Source organism: Schistocerca gregaria, chromosome 3, assembly GCF_023897955.1.
Source record: "Schistocerca gregaria isolate iqSchGreg1 chromosome 3, iqSchGreg1.2, whole genome shotgun sequence".
Classification (NCBI taxonomy): Eukaryota; Metazoa; Arthropoda; class Insecta; order Orthoptera; family Acrididae; genus Schistocerca; species Schistocerca gregaria.
Window position 1 is genome coordinate 956,570,348 of NC_064922.1, and position 18,155 is coordinate 956,588,502.

At 44.1% G+C, this 18,155-nt stretch overlaps 1 protein-coding gene across 2 annotated transcripts in view; it reads right to left on the reverse strand.

Annotated features, from left to right (window-relative positions):
• Positions 1-18,155, reverse strand: part of LOC126355952 (neprilysin-4-like) — a 693,674-nt gene that overhangs the window by 197,029 nt on the left and 478,490 nt on the right. For both annotated transcript variants that reach the window (XM_050006541.1, XM_050006540.1), the window contains exons 4-5: positions 11,862-11,945; positions 1,260-1,421 (exon numbers count right to left, since the gene is read on the reverse strand). In XM_050006541.1, coding sequence (XP_049862498.1) covers positions 1,260-1,421; positions 11,862-11,945 — 246 coding nt within the window. The remainder of the gene's footprint in view (positions 1-1,259; positions 1,422-11,861; positions 11,946-18,155) is intronic.

Genomic DNA, 18,155 nt, shown 5'->3' on the forward strand with positions numbered 1-18,155 from the left:
ATGTTGGGGCGTGAGCGGAAGACGGCCTAACGGTGTGCGGGACCGTAGCCCAGCTTCATGGAGACGGTTGCGAATGGTCCTCGCCGATACCCCAGGAGCAACAGTGTCCCTAATTTGCTGGGAAGTGGCGATGCGGTCCCCTACGGCACTGCGTAGGTTCCTACGGTCCTGGCGTGCATCCGTGCGTCGCTGCGGTCCGCTCCCAGGTCGACGGGCACGTGCACCTTCCGCCGACCACTGGCGACAACATCGATGTACTGTGGAGACCTCACGCCCCACGTGTTGAGCAATTCGGCGGTACGTCCACCCGGCCTCCCGCATGCCCACTATACGCCCTCGCTCAAAATCCGTCAACTGCACATACGGTTCACGACCACGCTGTCGGGGCATGCTACCAGTGATAAAGACTGCGATGGAGCTCCGTATGCCACGGCAAACTGGCTGACACTGACGGCGGCGGTGTACAAATGCTGCGCAGCTAGCGCCTTTCGACGGCCAACACCGCGGTTCCTGGTGTGTCCTCTGTGCCGTGCGTGTGATCATTGCTTGTACAGTCCTCTCGCAGTGTCCGGAGCACGTATGGTGCGTCTGACACACCGGTGTCAATGTGTTCTTTTTTCCATTTCCTGGAGTGTATATATATACCATTTCATGACATCCAGTATTACAAATTTACTCTTTGTGGCGGACACGTCCAGATCGTCCGCTGTTAAATTTCTGCCACCTCTCTCCCCACGTCCACCACCGCTGGCGGCTGACTTCCAACTGCGCAACGCTACGCGTTGTTTACATCCAACTGCCCAACACTGCAATGGCGAATATTCCAACAAAGCTAACCAGCCACAGACTGCACACAGCACAGTGAGTGATTTTCATACAGAGCGCTACGTGACGTTACCAACATAAAAACGTAAACAGCCAACTTAAAACGTACGTGACCTTAATTACTGCAAAAACTGTATTCGTTGAATTTAGTATTACTGAGTAGCCAAAATTCGACTGAAACATCTCCCGTAGCACATAAGGCCGATCAGCTCTTATTTATTTGATAATTTCATTAAAATAAAAAAATAACGGGGGTGTTCCAAAGTACTGGGGGTGGAGACGGACCCTCTGTTTGATGGTGCTCTCTTAGCCACTGACTGTGGACTTGCAGCTGCAGAACAGTTCCCTGAGGACGCACATGTCACTCGCACCTTACTGTACCGGCTACGCGCCACCCAGCCTGGTTCTGGGCCCCGCGTGCAACCGCTGCTCACCCCTGAGGTCGATGAGCAGGTCCTCGCGCAGCAGCCGGAACTGGTCCCACGAGGACTGCGACTCGGGCACGGGGTGGCGCCGGATCCAGCCGCCGCACGCGAACTGGTAGAAGTCCTCGCACGGCTCCGCAGTCGTGTCCAGCGACTCCAGGATCCGCGACGCTGCAACACCAGTCACACATTTACGTTGTCCAGAGGAAATGGGAATCCTTCACTGCCAAGCTGGTCTCATCAGCAAACAGAAATATTTTTGAATCACCTGTAATACTAGAAGGCATATCATTTACATAAATGAGAAACAGCAGTGGCCCCAGCACCGACCCTTGGGGAATGCCCTACTTGACAATCCCCCATTGGGACTGAACACCACTACCACTCTCAATATTGCGGAGAATTACCTTCTGCTTTCTGTTCTTAATGTAAGAGGCGAACCAATTGTAAGCTGCTCCCCTTACTCCATAATGGTCCAACTTCTACAGTAATATTTTGTGGTCAACACAGTCAAAAGCCTTTGTTAGATCAAAGAAAACACCTAGCGTTCGCAACCTTTTATTTAATCCGTCCAAAACCTCACAGTTATTACCCATTTCTAAAACCAAACTGAACATCTGGCAGCAAATTATGTGAATTTAAATGCTCCAGTAAGCTTGTATATACAACCTTCTCGATAACATTAGCAAACACCGATGGCATAGAAATAGATCTAAAATTGTCAACATTATCCCTGTCTCCTTTTTTATAAAGTGGCTTCACTACCGAAACCGACCACTCCTAAAGGAACTTACAGATATGGCTAAGTACTGGGTTAACATACATAGAAGAACACTTCAGTATTCTGATAGATACCCCCTCATATCCATGAGAGTTCTTGGTCTTTAGAGATTTAATTCTTGACTCAGTCTCATGGAGGAGCATTTCAGGTAACAGTCTCGGAACACTTTTTTCTAAGAGCGCTATATGATTCCCTGTTGGGACTAGGTTTCTATTTGTTCACCAGCTATATTCAGAAAGTGATTATTAAATCCCGTACATATATGCGACTTATCAGTAACACGGACATTCCCACTACGCACTGATTCTATATCCTCTACCCGTCTCTGCTGATCAGCCACTTCCTTTACGACTGACCATATGGTTTTAATTTTATCCTGAGACTTAGCTATTCTACCTTCCTACCACATACTTTTTGCCTCCCGAACAACATTTTTAAGCACCTTACAATACTGTTTGTAATGGGCTGCTGCATTTAGATTTTGACTGTTTCTAAAGTTTTGATATGATTGCCACTTTGTTCTACAAGATATTCTTATCCCTCTAGTCAGGCACCCAGGCTGCCTAATTGTGCTAGTAGCCTGTTTTGAACGTTGTAACGGAAAGCAACTTTCAAAGAGCACGAGAAAAGTCTCGAGGAAAGTATTACATTTATCGTCTACTGTATCAGCACTATAAACATCTTGCCACTCTTGTTCCTTGATAAGGTTTACAAAGGTCTCTACAGCAACTGGATCAGCTTTCCTAAACAGCTGATGACTATATTTAACACGTGTTGCAGCACAAATATCTTTTAGAGTTAAAATTTGTGCATCATGATCTGAAAGGCCATTCACCTTTTTGCTAAAGAATGCCCTTCTAGTAATGAGGAATGAACAAAAATATTGTCTATGGTTGTTCTACTGTTCCCTTGCACTCTCGTTGGAAATAATACGGTTTGCATAAGATTATATGAATTAAGGAGGTCTACCAGCATCCTTTTGCTTGCACAATCACTTATACAATTTGTATTTCCTATAAAGTGAACCAAGAACTTCCTCTAGCTTTAGCAAAAATGTTGTGAAATCGGTGTCTGGGGATCTATAAATAACAACAGTTAGAAGTTTAGCTCCACTAAATTTAACCACACCTGCACAACATTCAAACACCTTTTCAGTGCAGTACTTTGAAACATCAATTGACTCAAATGGGATGCCGTTTTTCACTTACATGGCTGCTCCCCCGCACCGCAAAGAGCTCCTAGAAAAGCTGCCAGCCAACCTGTATCCTGGTAAAGGAAACCTCTGAATTATCTCCTTATTTAAGAAGTGCTCAGATTGAAACGTCCCCTTAGAAATATTATACAAGATTGTGCTTAAACTGACACACAATATTTTTTAGCGCAACGCAATCAGACTTTCAAAAATCCCTACAAAAGAATGGCCCTGACTAACATTAACCTATACGTTTCACAAATCACTTACCTCACAAAGATCTTCATTACTCGAACTACTGAAATACAGCGAGCGCCACTACTGCCAGCTAAATAAAAGATTCAAACTACTGAAGGCACTAACTACTGATAGGCATAGTTAGCAAATGAAAGATTTTGATAGATCACAAACAATGTATTTACCTTAATAGTCATAATATATATAGCAGTTCATGACATCCAGTCTTACAAATTTCAAAACTCCGCCATCTCACTCCCCACGTCCACCACTGCTGGCGGCTCACCTCCAACTGCGCAACGCTACGCGCTGTTAGAATCCAGCTGCCGCTGCCCAACACTACAATGGCGAGTATTACAACAATGCCAACCAGCCACAGACTGCGCACAGCACAGCCAGTGATTTTTCATACAGAGCGCTATGTGGCGTTACCAATAAGAAAACCTAAACTGCCTACTTACAAGATATACCAATAATTTCAGAGTCAACATCTATAAGCAGTTCACTAACTTTATCTCTAATACTTTGTATATTTTGATGAAATATACTAATTCCCTCTTTACTCGGATACCTAAGCTTTGTCGAAAGTGGTTCCTTTGTTAGAGAGACTTCCCTTAAGCAGGAATACCTATCAGCTGACTTCAATCTAAAAAAGGTGCAGCTCTAACACCCACTACTATAGGAATTTTCCCATGAGTGATCCCACCACCCCCATCTACGGTGTCACCTATAAGCTTTGCCAACCTCGCCTTTCCACACGTGTTGAGGTGCAGGCTATGGCTAGTGAAACCCGTCCTGCTGATAGATTCCACCGACACCACCGAAATGTGACCCATGCCTTCTGTCATCAGCGCACCCCCAAGTCTCATGTTATTACGCCTGACGGCTGTATTAAGATGAGGCCGATCGTGACGCCGAAACAGTTCCACGAAATGCACATTCGTGTTGCCAGTGTGAGTGGCTATCTTTTCCAGGTCACCATCTATGTCATACTCCCCATCCCTATCAAAACTATTACCAGCCCCACCCACAATCACTACCTGATCCTCTTTAGTAAAATCCCTACATAACCCCCCTATGTGAACAGTCACCTGAGCCAATCCTGCATTAGGTGGTGGTTGTTAGTGTTTAACGTCCCGTCGACAACGAGGTCATTAGAGACGGAGCGCAAGCTCGGGTTAGGGAAGGATTGGGAAGGAAATCGGCCGTGCCCTTTTCAAAGGCACCATCCCGGCATTTGCCTGAAACGATTTAGGGAAATCACGGAAAACCTAAATCAGGATGGCCGGAGACGGGATTGAACCGTCGTCCTCCCGAATGCGAGTCCAGTGTGCTAACCACTGCGCCAACTCGCTCGGTGCCTGCATTAGGCTTCACAATGCTGGTGACCTGGTACTCACTTCCCAATACTTCCTGCAACTCCTGGCCTATACCTCTGCCATGAGAACTACCTAACAGCAGAACCTTCTTCTTTCTCTTCGACTTTGCAACTGTCCTAGCCTCCGTAACTGCTGAGGTCTGGTGCATACTTCCTACATCTACAGCTACTAGAGATTCCTCTCCACTAGACTCTGACAGTTGGTCATATCTATTGCAAACACCAATAGTAACACTATCTGAAAATCTCCATCTCCTAGCAGATCTCTTGCCAACAGCCAGCTCCCATTCCACAACACCCTTCTCCCTCCTCATCCTATCTAGCTCCTCCTGTGCGTTTCTCAACTGCACCTGAAGGGCACAGAACTTACGCTGCTGCTCCTCTATCAACTTACTCTTGCTATATAAACTGCAGTTCCAGGAGAGGATCTCACCAGAATGCCCACTGACTTCCCCACTGCATTCCCCCCAGTGAAAATACTTCGAACAAGTCTCACACCGCAATCCACTACTCACGAACCTACTACAAAACCCACACGTCTAACTCATGGTAAAATTTACAGTTATTGAAACAAGTAAACTACTTTATCTAAGTTCCGCTAATACAATAAGGTGATGTTAAAAAACTGACTACAATAATCACAAACTTACTCTACAAGGGAAGTAACTACTATTATTAACGGTATTAATCAACATCAAATGAGAATATAACAAAAGACTAACACAGAAAGAAAATCAAACGTCTAATGACACAGTAACGAAACTGAAAACAGTTTCCAAAAAGTTCTTCTGAAATTATTTCTTTAGAAAACACCTTGAACATCGGTTGAAGACTATTAAATTTCCTAAATAAACCACTATACACAAATAATTAATTAGTCTTAGCTTTCGATGCGCCGTTACAGCTGCAACTGGTCAGTGCGGAATGTAAACACGGGTAAGAGGTTAAGTTGCCCGATACGAAACACTCACAAAGATCAAGTCACAACACAAGAAAGGCAGAGGTGAATGAAGAAACCACTAATAAGCCACTTATCTAGTAAATATTATCACAAAACCCGTTCAAATATGTATCTGAAATAAAAATTTATGAAAACTTAGAGAGCGATCTCACTCGCAGTCACGCGCTCATGACGTCACACCAAAAATCTCTCTCACACCAAAGATCACTCTACTCTCACACCAAAGATTAAGCATGAATTACGAATTTTGACTTATTGTTGTGAGATATGCACGTTTCATTAGAAAACCAATCGAGACATCCATGGTGGGAGTTGCTTGAAAAGAAAGGGAATGAAACATGGATCAGCTGACAAATTGCAAGGAAACACTTAATTACAGCTGTAATAAAAAATTTTTAAGGGAATGTGCTGGACATGTATCCAGGGGTATGGTTGGTGTATGGACTAAGACAATTCTTTCCATGATACCAAAAGATAATAAAATGAATTGAGACGACATCGTTATCGGAAGTGGAAAGACGACATGAAGAGTTATGCAAGAGCAATGTCGGTATGTAGGGCTGAATACAGTGAACCATGGAGACGTTTGGAGGAAGCCTTAATGCCGTAGCCAATGTTAAATGGGTCATGGTAAAGATGTTCATTGCAATAATGACTCAGCTGTTTACAAAATACTAGTAGCACGTGAAAATACTTGTATATTTCTCGAAAGTGATGGAAACCTCAGTTTAGAACTTTTTGGTTTCGTTTCCGTTAGCTCCGATAATACGTATACCCAAAATGCGTTTGCAGAGAAAGACAGTTCATTCACTGATTGGAATTTTTTTGACGTTTTAAATAAAATTGTGAGTAAGTACCTCCTCCGGTGAGTAAGCTATCAGAAAAACTATACATTGTCTTTGCAGTATTACAACGCTCTGGCACTAGTGCAGACAGATTATGTCATGACATTACTCAGTCTGTATCAACGCTGTAACAATGATGACACGATGTTAAAATTCCTTAGCGAGAAAAGTGTAATGGCAAGAAAAAAGACAAGTGAAAGCGCGTCCTCGAGGTGCGAGCTGTGGTAACTCTTGAGGACGGCTCGTACCACTTTCCGTAACGAGCACACAGAAAAGAGCCGGCAGACCGCTGAGAGAAGACGGCCGAATGTTACGTAGATCAGCAGTCGACCACAGGCTGTGGCATTACGCGTCACTGCTTTGTTCGTTCACCGACATCCTACTGTGGTGCCACCGATTTGTGTTATCCGTTCCCCACGCTGTTGTCGATACTATGAAAGATAACGACGGTGAAAATTTGCACTGGTCTTGGGTACAACAACAATACGACGTTTAGTGTTGGAAATGAGCTTATTTAGAGATCTGTGCTGAATCGTAAATGATCAGAAGTTTTCGTGGCAACATGAAAGAAGATTGTGTTTTGGTGTGGAATAAGCCTCATATTGCGATGGTGTCGTGTATCAGTTTATTTTGTTTTATAGTTTTTGCGTTTATCGCATTTGATTTATAGACTTACCAAAAAGTGTGCTCGGCAAGCAGAAAGCAGCGGATGTAGCAGGCCTAAGAGGAAATTAAAAGCTTTTTGCAGAGGGTTGTGTACTGAGTGTTTATTAAACTGGGGACCTGGAAACGACAGAGAGGCTTCGTCCCGTCGTAGCCTTTAGTGATTTAGAACCCCACAGCAGGCCACAGCAATCCACCCGCCCCCCGCCGCCCCACACCGAACCCAGGGTTATTGTGCGGTTCGGTCCCCCAGTGGACACTTCAGAACAAAGACACCATAAAACCGCTTTAAGAGATGAAGCACACATGACAAAGAATAAAAACTGCAAGGGAGAGGCCTGAGAGGATGGAAAAAGAGGGTAGAGCAAGTTGCAGCGGGGGAGAGGGCGTGATGAAAGGAATAGTGGGTTAGGGGGTGTATCTAGAGGCAGGAGGAAGGTGCGGTGGGAGATGAAGAGGAAGACAAGGCAGGAGGGAGTGCAGAGACACTGAAGGGGAGCACAGGAGAGGCAGGGGGTGTAGGAGAGGGAAGCCACTCAGGAGAAGGGAAGGAGAGGAGAGGGAGCCCTGAGGAGGAGGCAGGAGGGAGGGGCATTAGAGTTGATAGGAGGGTTAGAAGTCAGGGCAAGGTTGATCATCCTTGAGGGGTAGGTGCTAGAAGCTGCATTGGTTAAGGAGGTGAAGCGTGTGAAGTTGGAGAGAGGGTGGGACACAACGGTAAAGGCGCGGCAACGGGTTGGGGGTGGAGAGGAAAGGGGATATCAGGAGGTGGGGGAGGATCGAGTCGGCGGACAATATACAGGGTGCGGATGTGTTCAAGGAATATGAGTAGGCGGGGGAAGGGGTTGAGGTCGTAGAGGATGTGCGTGGGGGACGGAAGGCAGATACAGAAGGAGAGGAGGAGTGCATGGCGCTCGAGGATTTGGAGGGTGGTATAGAACCTGATAGGGGCGGAAATCCAAGCAATGCTGGCACAACACAGGAGGAGGCGGATCAAGGATTTGTAGGTGTGAAGGATGGTGGAAGCCATGATCGGCGAGGGCTTGGTGCTAAATATCCACACACTTCCTCCTGGTTGGCTGCACGTGACATTGGCTGATGCAGCAGAAGGTTTGTGGCAGGAGCGACCTCTCTTGTCAATTTACACACCCTCTGTGTTTTGGTCCGGTGCACGCGAAGGCCCTCTGCACGTCGCGCTGCAATTGACAGAGCCGGAACGTCGTGTAGTCGCAGGGGCAGAGCAGGCAACCGCCCAGACGGCGGTGTGTTGCAGTGTGGCGTCGGCTCCTGACGACTTTCGAGACGCGCCAGGTTCTTTTTGAGACCGTTGCTTTTTTTTCCCTGGCAACTTCGGCTCCCAGCTAGTCGCTTCACACCTTTCGTATATGATTGTTACACGTTTCAGATGCATCTACGTAACAGGTAACTGAGTGCACTCAACTCAAGAATGAAGCACCAGAGGTTGAGATGCAAATCGCTTGATCAAGTAGTCATTCAGTCAAACTGATCTGTAATTGCAGATGTTCAATTGACTCTTTTATTAGAAAGTGTTACTCGTTTCGGGATAAAACCCATCTTCAGACATCACAAACTTCAGCTCCTTCCTAACTAACCAGATGTACAGCCTTGACTACAACTTAGCCGAGCGGTCTGAGGCGCTGCAGTCATGGACTGTACGGCTGGTTCCGGTAGAGGTTCGAGTCCTCCCTGGGCAAGGGTGTGTGTGTTTGTCCTTACGATAATTTAGGTTAAGTAGTGTGTAAGCTTAGGGACTGATGACATTAGTAGTTAAGTCCCACAAGATTTCACACACATTTGAAGATTTTTTTGACAACAACATAAGACTGCGACACAAGTAGTCTTGAAGCAGAGAGATAACTGGTTTAGGTTGGAGTCACGCAAATCGGAAAAGTGGCGTCCAGTTAAAAGATTTGCACCAGGGCATTGACTCACACGAAATCATTGCAAGGGTGTTCCATAAAGAATTCAACTTTTGACCCATAACAGCACCAAAATTTACTGATGAAATTAAATAATTTCCATATTATTGCAGTGTATGTTAAACAGTGATTATTAATGAAAGGATTTTAAACTACGAATTACATTCAGAAAGGGGGGGGAGAAGGCTGTGAAAATACATATAAAAAGATGCAAAAATTTACAGAGTTCTGTTATGCTGGATTGCACACGTCATTTCAACGTTTATCACACAAGACGCTAGTGTTTCGAGCTGAGTCAAAATTGCAAAGGCTTCCACATCTGGATTGTTCTTCGAATTTGTCTTTAGAAAATCCAAAACGGATGTCTCTAACACTGATCAATCTCTTCCACTGTTCCTCCTTCTCCATACCTTCTTGTTCCAAACTCTCAATCACATCAGGTAAATACTTGTATCCATATACTCCAAAAAGTTCCAACTATAGATCTTTGTTGTTGACTACTTGTTGGCCCTACTTGATGGGTGTTGCGTCCGATGAAATATATGAAGTCTTTGATTGATGTTACCAAAGTTTTTGCGCAAGAAAACAGCTCATTGTATCTACGTACCCAACCTTATTGTGATAGGAAACTGTGGAAGGTGAAGCCCTGTCATTTATTGGTACAAAACGTGAAGATAGGGAGCCTTTACGAGAATCTTCTTCAGAGCAACACTGAAGTCTTTTTCTCTGCAGTTATTTTCCCAGGTACTTTCACAAACACGGTGTAGACCATGTACAATACATGTCCCATAGTTGAGGTTGGGGTGTATGCCCGTCAGTTATTAGTAAGCAGATGTAGCGTCTCGGAATTTTAAGGCGATTATCAGACACATCAAAATTAGGTGGACGAATTTAGAGGAAACGTATACAAAACTTACAATTGTGGACTCTGAGACAAAACGAAAAAAAAAAAAAAAATGAAACATACATCGAAGGAATTATGCAAATGAGACAGAACTCGATAGATGTTATATCCGTGTGCAGACAAACAAATGATTACGATTTGAGAAAAAATGGATCATTGATTCAACAGAAACAGCTTCACAAAACGAGCAAGTCAATAACGTGTTGTTCCACCTCTGGCGCTTATGTAAGCACTTATTCAGATTTTCATTGATTGATAGAGTTGTTGAATGTGCTCCTAAATATTTTGTTAAGAGGACACATAAAGTTGGATGGCTGTTAATCGTTTGATCAGTGGCAAAATTTCATAAAATTTATGCAAAAAAAAAGATACTTGCCTTCAGAAAGCTTTTGGCACTTGGAACGTGGGCAGCTTATTTCATATAACAGTGTGATGAAGAATTTTAGTCTGAGTCCTTGAAACTGGCAGGGTATTTACCTTGCAATTCGAAGCCATAATGTCAGCGTGGAAAGGGAATTCTCTTTCATAAGCGCCTAGTGGACAAAGAAAATGATTCCCTAGGAAAATTAGGTCCTAGATAAAGTGGTTTCAGATGAATAATATTGATGATTAGCCACAGATTATTGTTATTTCTTTATGAGTCTAATTGAAATGACGAGATATATAGGATATCTTTTCGCTTTCCTTTCCAGAAGAATAGATAACTGTTTATTTTTCTTACTGAAGAAATTTTAGTGAGATTATCTTAAGCAGAAGACCGAGCAATTAAGAAGACTGGGCTCTTAGTTGCTGATATAATTGCCAAAATATAAGGCTGTCTAATGATTTATTTTAATTTAGGCACATTTAACGTTGATCGCGCAAGGGTCTGACTGTGCCTGGTTATTAACAAATGACCAACTGACTATTTCTATTTAAAATAGTTAATCTGGCATTTGGGACAATATGTCTGGCTGAATATGACTTTGGGTTGGGCTTTTCCATTTTTGTTCCTGACAACCCTAAACACGAGGAAGCTCTGATCGCTTAATGCCCCCGACCGAACCGGTCTTCTCATATTTAGCAGCCAGTCTCATTTCAGTCGATTTATTCAGTGTATTGCCTTGGCCAAACATTCAAGAAAATTTGCAAATACTGTAACATTCACCACACTTGTAATAAGTTTACACAGTGACAACACACTGTTTCATTAGTATGTACAAAGAAAACAGAAGTAAATCGTACAATGTTCAGTGCTGCCAACTTACTAGAAGAGAAATGGCGGACATTTCAAATGTTATGTTCTTAAAGCGATACCTGTTAGAATGGAAACGTCTGAATGACCCCTGGTGGGGTGGACGATGAAGCAGTGAGCACGTTTGACATGCTGACTGACATTTTATACCGGTGCTGGCAATCTGATTTTATGCACAGCCAGGAGAACGTTGAGGAACATGACCGCTGAGATGTCTGGGTCTCAGAACCCGGAGGAAGAGAACTTGATTCTGAGTTCCCCGTCGCCCCCCCCCCCCCCCCCTACAGACACACACACACACACACACACACACACACACACACACACACACACACACACACACAAAAACAGAGACCAATCGGACGTAGTCTGAACTCTGCGCGAGACTTGGACTGCCGCGCGTGCGGCCGGGGAATCCCCACCGGAAGTGACGAGGCGCCAGGCAGGCGACAGTGGCGCCGCGCCGCGGCACTCACCGGACTTGGCGCACGCCTCGGAGACGCAGGTGCGGGCCCCGGGGCGCCGCAGCATCAGCGCCATCTTCTCGCCCGACTTGGAATCTGTGGCAGAGGAGAAAAGAACAGCCCTGGAGGAGAATCGCGGTGGCATGCCGTTCATTTGTTACAGCATCGTAGCTTTGTGGCGTCTTGAGGTAGTCAGCCACTTGCACACACACACACACACACACACATACACACACACACACACACACACAGAGAGAGAGAGAGAGAGAGAGAGAGAGAGAAGGATTGACTTACACACGTTATTACAAAATCAGAAACCATCATGTTGTTTCTAGGTACAATGGAACTGCTCGATGATAAACTTTCACTTTCTAATATACTGCACACTACCTACATTAAGTTCTCTTCGTGATACGGCCGTATATAATTTTTAGCTTTTATTTGCGTTTATATATATATGTTGGGGTGTTGTTTGTTTGTGTACTAGTGAAAAAAACTGTTTTCAGATATTGTAATTCCAAACTTATCAAATATACTTCGAATTTTTGAAAAACAATAATATTAACATTAATTATTATTGTTACTATTATTATTACTAATTACACAATCATCAACAATTAAAAATTTAAATAATGTATGCTATACTAACAAAATAAAAGTCCTAAATTACACATTAAGTTGTTTTCATCTGTAACCATCGGTGTTAACGTCAGACAGTATCTTTGTGCAGATTAGTGGATCTTTGGCTATTTTGCTGAAAATGTGTTTTAGAATGAGACAGATGTAATCTGATGCTTGTAAGGGACGGACATGTTGTATTGAAACGACTGAAGCTGAGAAGTATTAACTAAAATGTGTAAGAAAGAAAACAAATTCCTGTTGTCGCATCTGTAGTTTCCTGCGAGCGGATCAGGATGTGAGCTAGACGCTAAATCCAGTCATGAGGTAGCTCGTTCAACTCGAAGTCCTGGTGCTGGAAAACAAGCTAGAAATTCTCTGCAGATAAGGGAATTCGGTGGGATAAAGGACGTATACTTCTCATGAAACGACTGAGATGGAACACGAGGTAGGATAAGACCACTCTCGAACGCTAAGAGGCACCAACACATTGAATGTAAGTTGGGCAGTCCTGCATGTACCCTGTGCAGTAAGTGCCACGGGAAACTAAGTGCCATCCAGAGGACAGAGTAATTGAGGTCCAGCGTCGCGGCCCTGCTTCGACGGGCTCGTCTGATGCGATCCCCCGCTGTCACGCGTGTCTCCCGTGTCCTGTCGTCCTTCCGGAACACACTGTCGTAGCTGGTCTCGTAGCTCCAGCGTCCCTTACCACAAACACCTCCCTTACCTCTCCTGCTTCCCAACGCCCTGGCTGACGTTAGGCTGCTATCCTACAAGTTCACCTTATACATTTCTACTCACATTCAAGACCCATTCGCCACACTGTACCATCGCATTTGTAGTTGTACATAAAACCTAATTAATCTTGAAGCATTTCCCTGAAACAGTGAACTTTATTGAGCATTATTTTAATTTTGCCTCTGTTGTTATTGATAGATATTAGATCAGACAAGGATGCTAATGAGTTTCAAATCGTTCAAATGGCTCTAAGCACTACGGGACTTAACATCTGAGGTCATCATTCCCCTAGACGTAGAACTACTTAAACCTAAAACCTGAGGACGTCACATACATCCATGCTCGAGGCAGGATCCGAACCTGCGACCATAGCAGCAGCGCGGTTCCTGACTGAAGCACCTAGAACCACTCGGCCACAGCAGACGGCATGCTAATGAGGCTTAGGAGCAGTTGATATGGGACTTCTCTGTACTGCATATGGTAACTACGCATGCGGACAGCAGCTGCAGAACGAGGTGTCACCTGAAACCTCCTGGCAGATTCAGACTCTGTGTCAGATCCACTTTTGAACTCGGGACTTTTGTCTGCCACGGGAATCTCCTCTACCAACTGAGCTACCCAAGCACGAATCACGACATGCCCTCACTGCTTTACTTACACCGGAACCTCGTCATCTATCTTCCAAACGGTTACTCAGTGGCGCTCGGGTAGCTTAGTTGATAGAGGGCTTCTGTAACTACATCTCTCATGTACTGTTTTATTATATTCCATCCCAGTGGCCGGCCGCTGTGGCCGAGCGGTTCTCGGTGCTTCAGTCCGGAGACGCGCTGCTGCTGCGGTAGCAGGTTCGAATCCTTTCTCGGGCATGGATGTGTGTGATGCCCTTAGGATAGGTTTAAGTATGAAACTTCCTGGCAGATTAAAACTGTGTGCCCGACCGAGACTCGAACTCGGGACCTTTGCCTTTCGCGGGCAAGTGCTCTACCATCTGAGCCACCGAAGCACGACTCACGCCCGGTACTCACAGCTTTACTTCTGCCAGTATCTCGTCTCCTACCTTCCAAACTTTACAGAAGCTCTTCTTCTATCTCGCAGAGTCGTGAGTCGTGCTTCGGTAGCTCAGATGGTAGAGCACTTGCCCGCGAAAGGCAAAGGTCCCGAGTTCGAGTCTCGGTCGGGCACACAGTTTTAATCTGTCAGGAAGTTTCATATCAACGCACACTCCGCTGCAGAGTGAAAATCTCATTCTAGATTTAAGTAGTTCTAAGTATGGGGGACTGATGACCACAGATGTTAAGTCCCACAGTACTTAGACCCATTTGAACCGCCCCAGTGAACCACTGCCAACAATCACAGATGCACTTTGGAACCAGGTGAATGCAGCATGGATGGCTATTCCACAGGACGCCATTCGGCCCTTTTAGGCGTCGATGGCATCACGCACGGAACATGTTATCAGGGCCCATGGTGGACCCTTTGCCTACTAGACGACAGGACTCATTCTCAATCAGGGTCACTGAAATCCTAATCATTTATGAAGAACGTACTATCCTACATGCTCTCTGCATATGAACGTCCTATCTCTAATCGTGCAAGGTGTTGTGTTTTCTCTGAACATGAGAGTAGTTAGTCATATATATATATTACCAACTATCTTTGGGTTTAGAAAAAAAGACGAAAGAGTGAAATTGAAATAAAGGAAAATATGTACGCTAGTGGATTCGCATAGACACATTTTTCTTTTGTAAATATTCATGTGCATAAGTTAGTTTAAAAAATATTATTTCACTTGCATCACATTCTATGGCGTGCACATGCAAATGCCTTTTATTACTTTTTTGATGAGTTAAAAATGAAACTATCATAAAGCATTGATAGCGGAATGTCGACAGCAAGACTAATATTGAATTAATCACGCTAATTGCATGTTTGGATTGGCGGTACTGCGTATGAAAAGAATGAACAAGTGGCAAATTATGTGACATAGGGCTGCAGCTGTATCGAGCCCCACGAAAACAGTGGGCTTTATGCAGAGCTAAAAATCACACTGTTACGAAGCTTTTCACAATAGCATATTTGGACTGGCGGTATTATGTATGAAAACATGAATGAATGGAAGCTCATACAAGAAGTGGTGACTTTAGTTTTATCTGGTTCGTGAAAACCACTGGGCTACATGCAGTCTCTAGGAAATGTAATGGGGAAATAGAATTGTCAAGCGCTGTGGAGTCACTGAAGCTTTTTTCACAGCAGTACAGAACCGACTGGCAGTAGTGTTGGTAAATAAAGCTACCTGAAGATTAGTACTGTGTTTAATTGTGATTTATGTGATCCTCTGTTCTGCAAGTGTGCTACATTAAGTAAATTCTAAGAATTATCCTGGAAGTGTCAAATGTTGTGTTGCAGTTGCAACACGAATGTAAAAGTGAAGTATACAGCACAATTAAATAGAGAGTTCATACACATCAATTTCACTGAAAGGAAATGAGTGAAATCAGCGCAGATGAAGCGGGGTTAAAACTTGTATCTCTGGTTTGCCGAGCCCAGACCGTTAGACAGTCGCCGTAAAAATTTATTCCACGTTGAGAGGTAAGATTCCGGTTTGTCACACACATTCAGCAAGAGAGTAATTTAACAACATCAATCTTCCGAAGCTCATCAATGTACAAACGCTTTTTCTTAGTTTTTAATCTATGTCATATATAACTTGTTACAGCAATTGGGACAATGTCATTTTTTGTTTTTAAAGGTGGAGATTTGAGAACTTGGGGTGTCAACTGTACTGGTTCAAATGAATCTGAGCACTATGGGACTTAACTGCTGAGGTCATCAGTCCCCCAGATCTTAGAACTACTTAAACCTAACTAACCTAAGGACATCACACACATCCTTGTCCAAGGCAGAATTCGAACCTGCGACCGTAGCGGTCGCGCGGTTCCAGACTGTAGCGCCTAGAACCGCTCGGCCTCTCTGGCTGCCTGTAAACTGTACTCAGGTGACAGCCATTTGTACCTTTTTCTAGCTGAAACTGCGTATTATTAAATGCACAGGAAAGTTAATAAGGTCACACCATTTTTTTTAAACGTATATGTTCATTGAGATTTGAATCAACAAATGACCATAGGGAACTACAGTAAACGATAAAAGTTTTCTGAAATTATGCATAGATCGTTAACTTCATCGACACACAGTTTTCAGTTTCTCAGTTTCTAGGTGCGATTAAGAGTTTGGAAAATTGTACAGGATGTTTATAAATGAATATCGGGGTGTTAACGCTTTATAATATTTGTTATATTGAAGTTACACTTATAAATGATATGTCAAATGAAAGAGCAACTGAAACTGTTTTTCCAAGAATCTTATAAATGTTCAGTGCGAGCACCATTTGTCATACAGCATACATCTACATCTACATCTACATGACTACTCTGCAATTCACATTTAAGTGCTTGGCAGAGGGTTCATCGAACCACAATCATACTATCTCTCTACTATTCCACTCCCGAACAGCGAGCGGGAAAAACGAACACCTAAACCTTTCTGTTCGAGCTCTGATTTCTCTTATTTTATTTTGATGATCATTCCTACCTATGTAGGTTGGGCTCAACAAAATATTTTCGCATTCGGAAGAGAAAGTTGGTGACTGAAATTTCGTAAAAAGCTCTCGCCGCGACGAAAAACGTCTATGCTGTAATGACTTCCATCCCAACTCGTGTATCATATCTGCCACACTCTCTCCCCTATAACGCGATAATACAAAACGAGCTGCCCTTCTTTGCACCCTCTCGATGTCCTCCGTCAATCCCACCTGGTAAGGATCCCACACCGCGCAGCAATATTCTAACAGAGGACGAACGAGTGTAGTGTAAGCTGTCTCTTTAGTGGACTTGTTGCATCTTCTAAGTGTCCTGCTAATGAAACGCAACCTTTGGCTCGCCTTCCCGACAATATTATCTATGTGGTCCTTCCAACTGAAGTTGTTCGTAATTTTAACACCCAGGTACTTAGTTGAATTGACAGCCTTGAGAATTGTACTATTTATCGAGTAATCGAATTCCAACGGATTTCTTTTGGAACTCATGTGGATCATCTCACACTTTTCGTTATTTAGCGTCAACTGCCACCTGACACACCATACAGCAATCTTTTCTAAATCGCTTTGCAGCTGATACTGGTCTTCGGATGACCTTACTAGACGGTAAATTACAGCATCAAGTCTATAGCCGAGTTTTTCCAAAAGTTTGCCCATGAGTCTTCAGTGATTGTAGTAACAGCTGCTTCAATCCGGTTTCTTAATTCACGGAGGCACGTACACACGATCCTTGATGAAGCCCCCAAGGAAAAAATTGCATGGCGTTAGGTTGGGTGCACGTGGAGGCCATGAAAAGCGAGCCCAGTCATTGGGCCCCTTGCGACCTATCCTGCGCTTGGGTACAGTGAAGTTCAGCCAATCGCGTACTTCGCTGTGCCAGTAGGGTGGCGCACCATCTTGCTGGAAAATGAAGTTCTCTGGCTCATCTTCTTCCAACTGAGGGAAGAGCCATTGCTCTAGTGTATCAAGGTAAGAAGTGCCAGTTACAGTAGGTTCACCAAAAAAGAAAGACCGATAAACTTTCCGCCAGGATACGGCACAATAAACAGTCACTTTAAGGGAATCTCGTTGCATTTGTACCGCGTTGTGGGGATTTTCTGAGCCTCAGATGCATACATTGTGAGTGTTAACATGTTCGTTAAGGCGAAAGGTCGATTCATCACTGAAGACAACATGATCCAGACCTCACCACCTCACGACCTCACCACCACGACCTCACATCCCGGAAAGTATATCAACAGCTATGTCATCCGGTCGTGAAAGCCTTCATTCTATGATCCAGAAAATCTTCATCGTCATGAAACACCATTTCGTTTGCGAAGTTGGCATGTAATCCACGGTCTGTCAGCTTTAGAGCC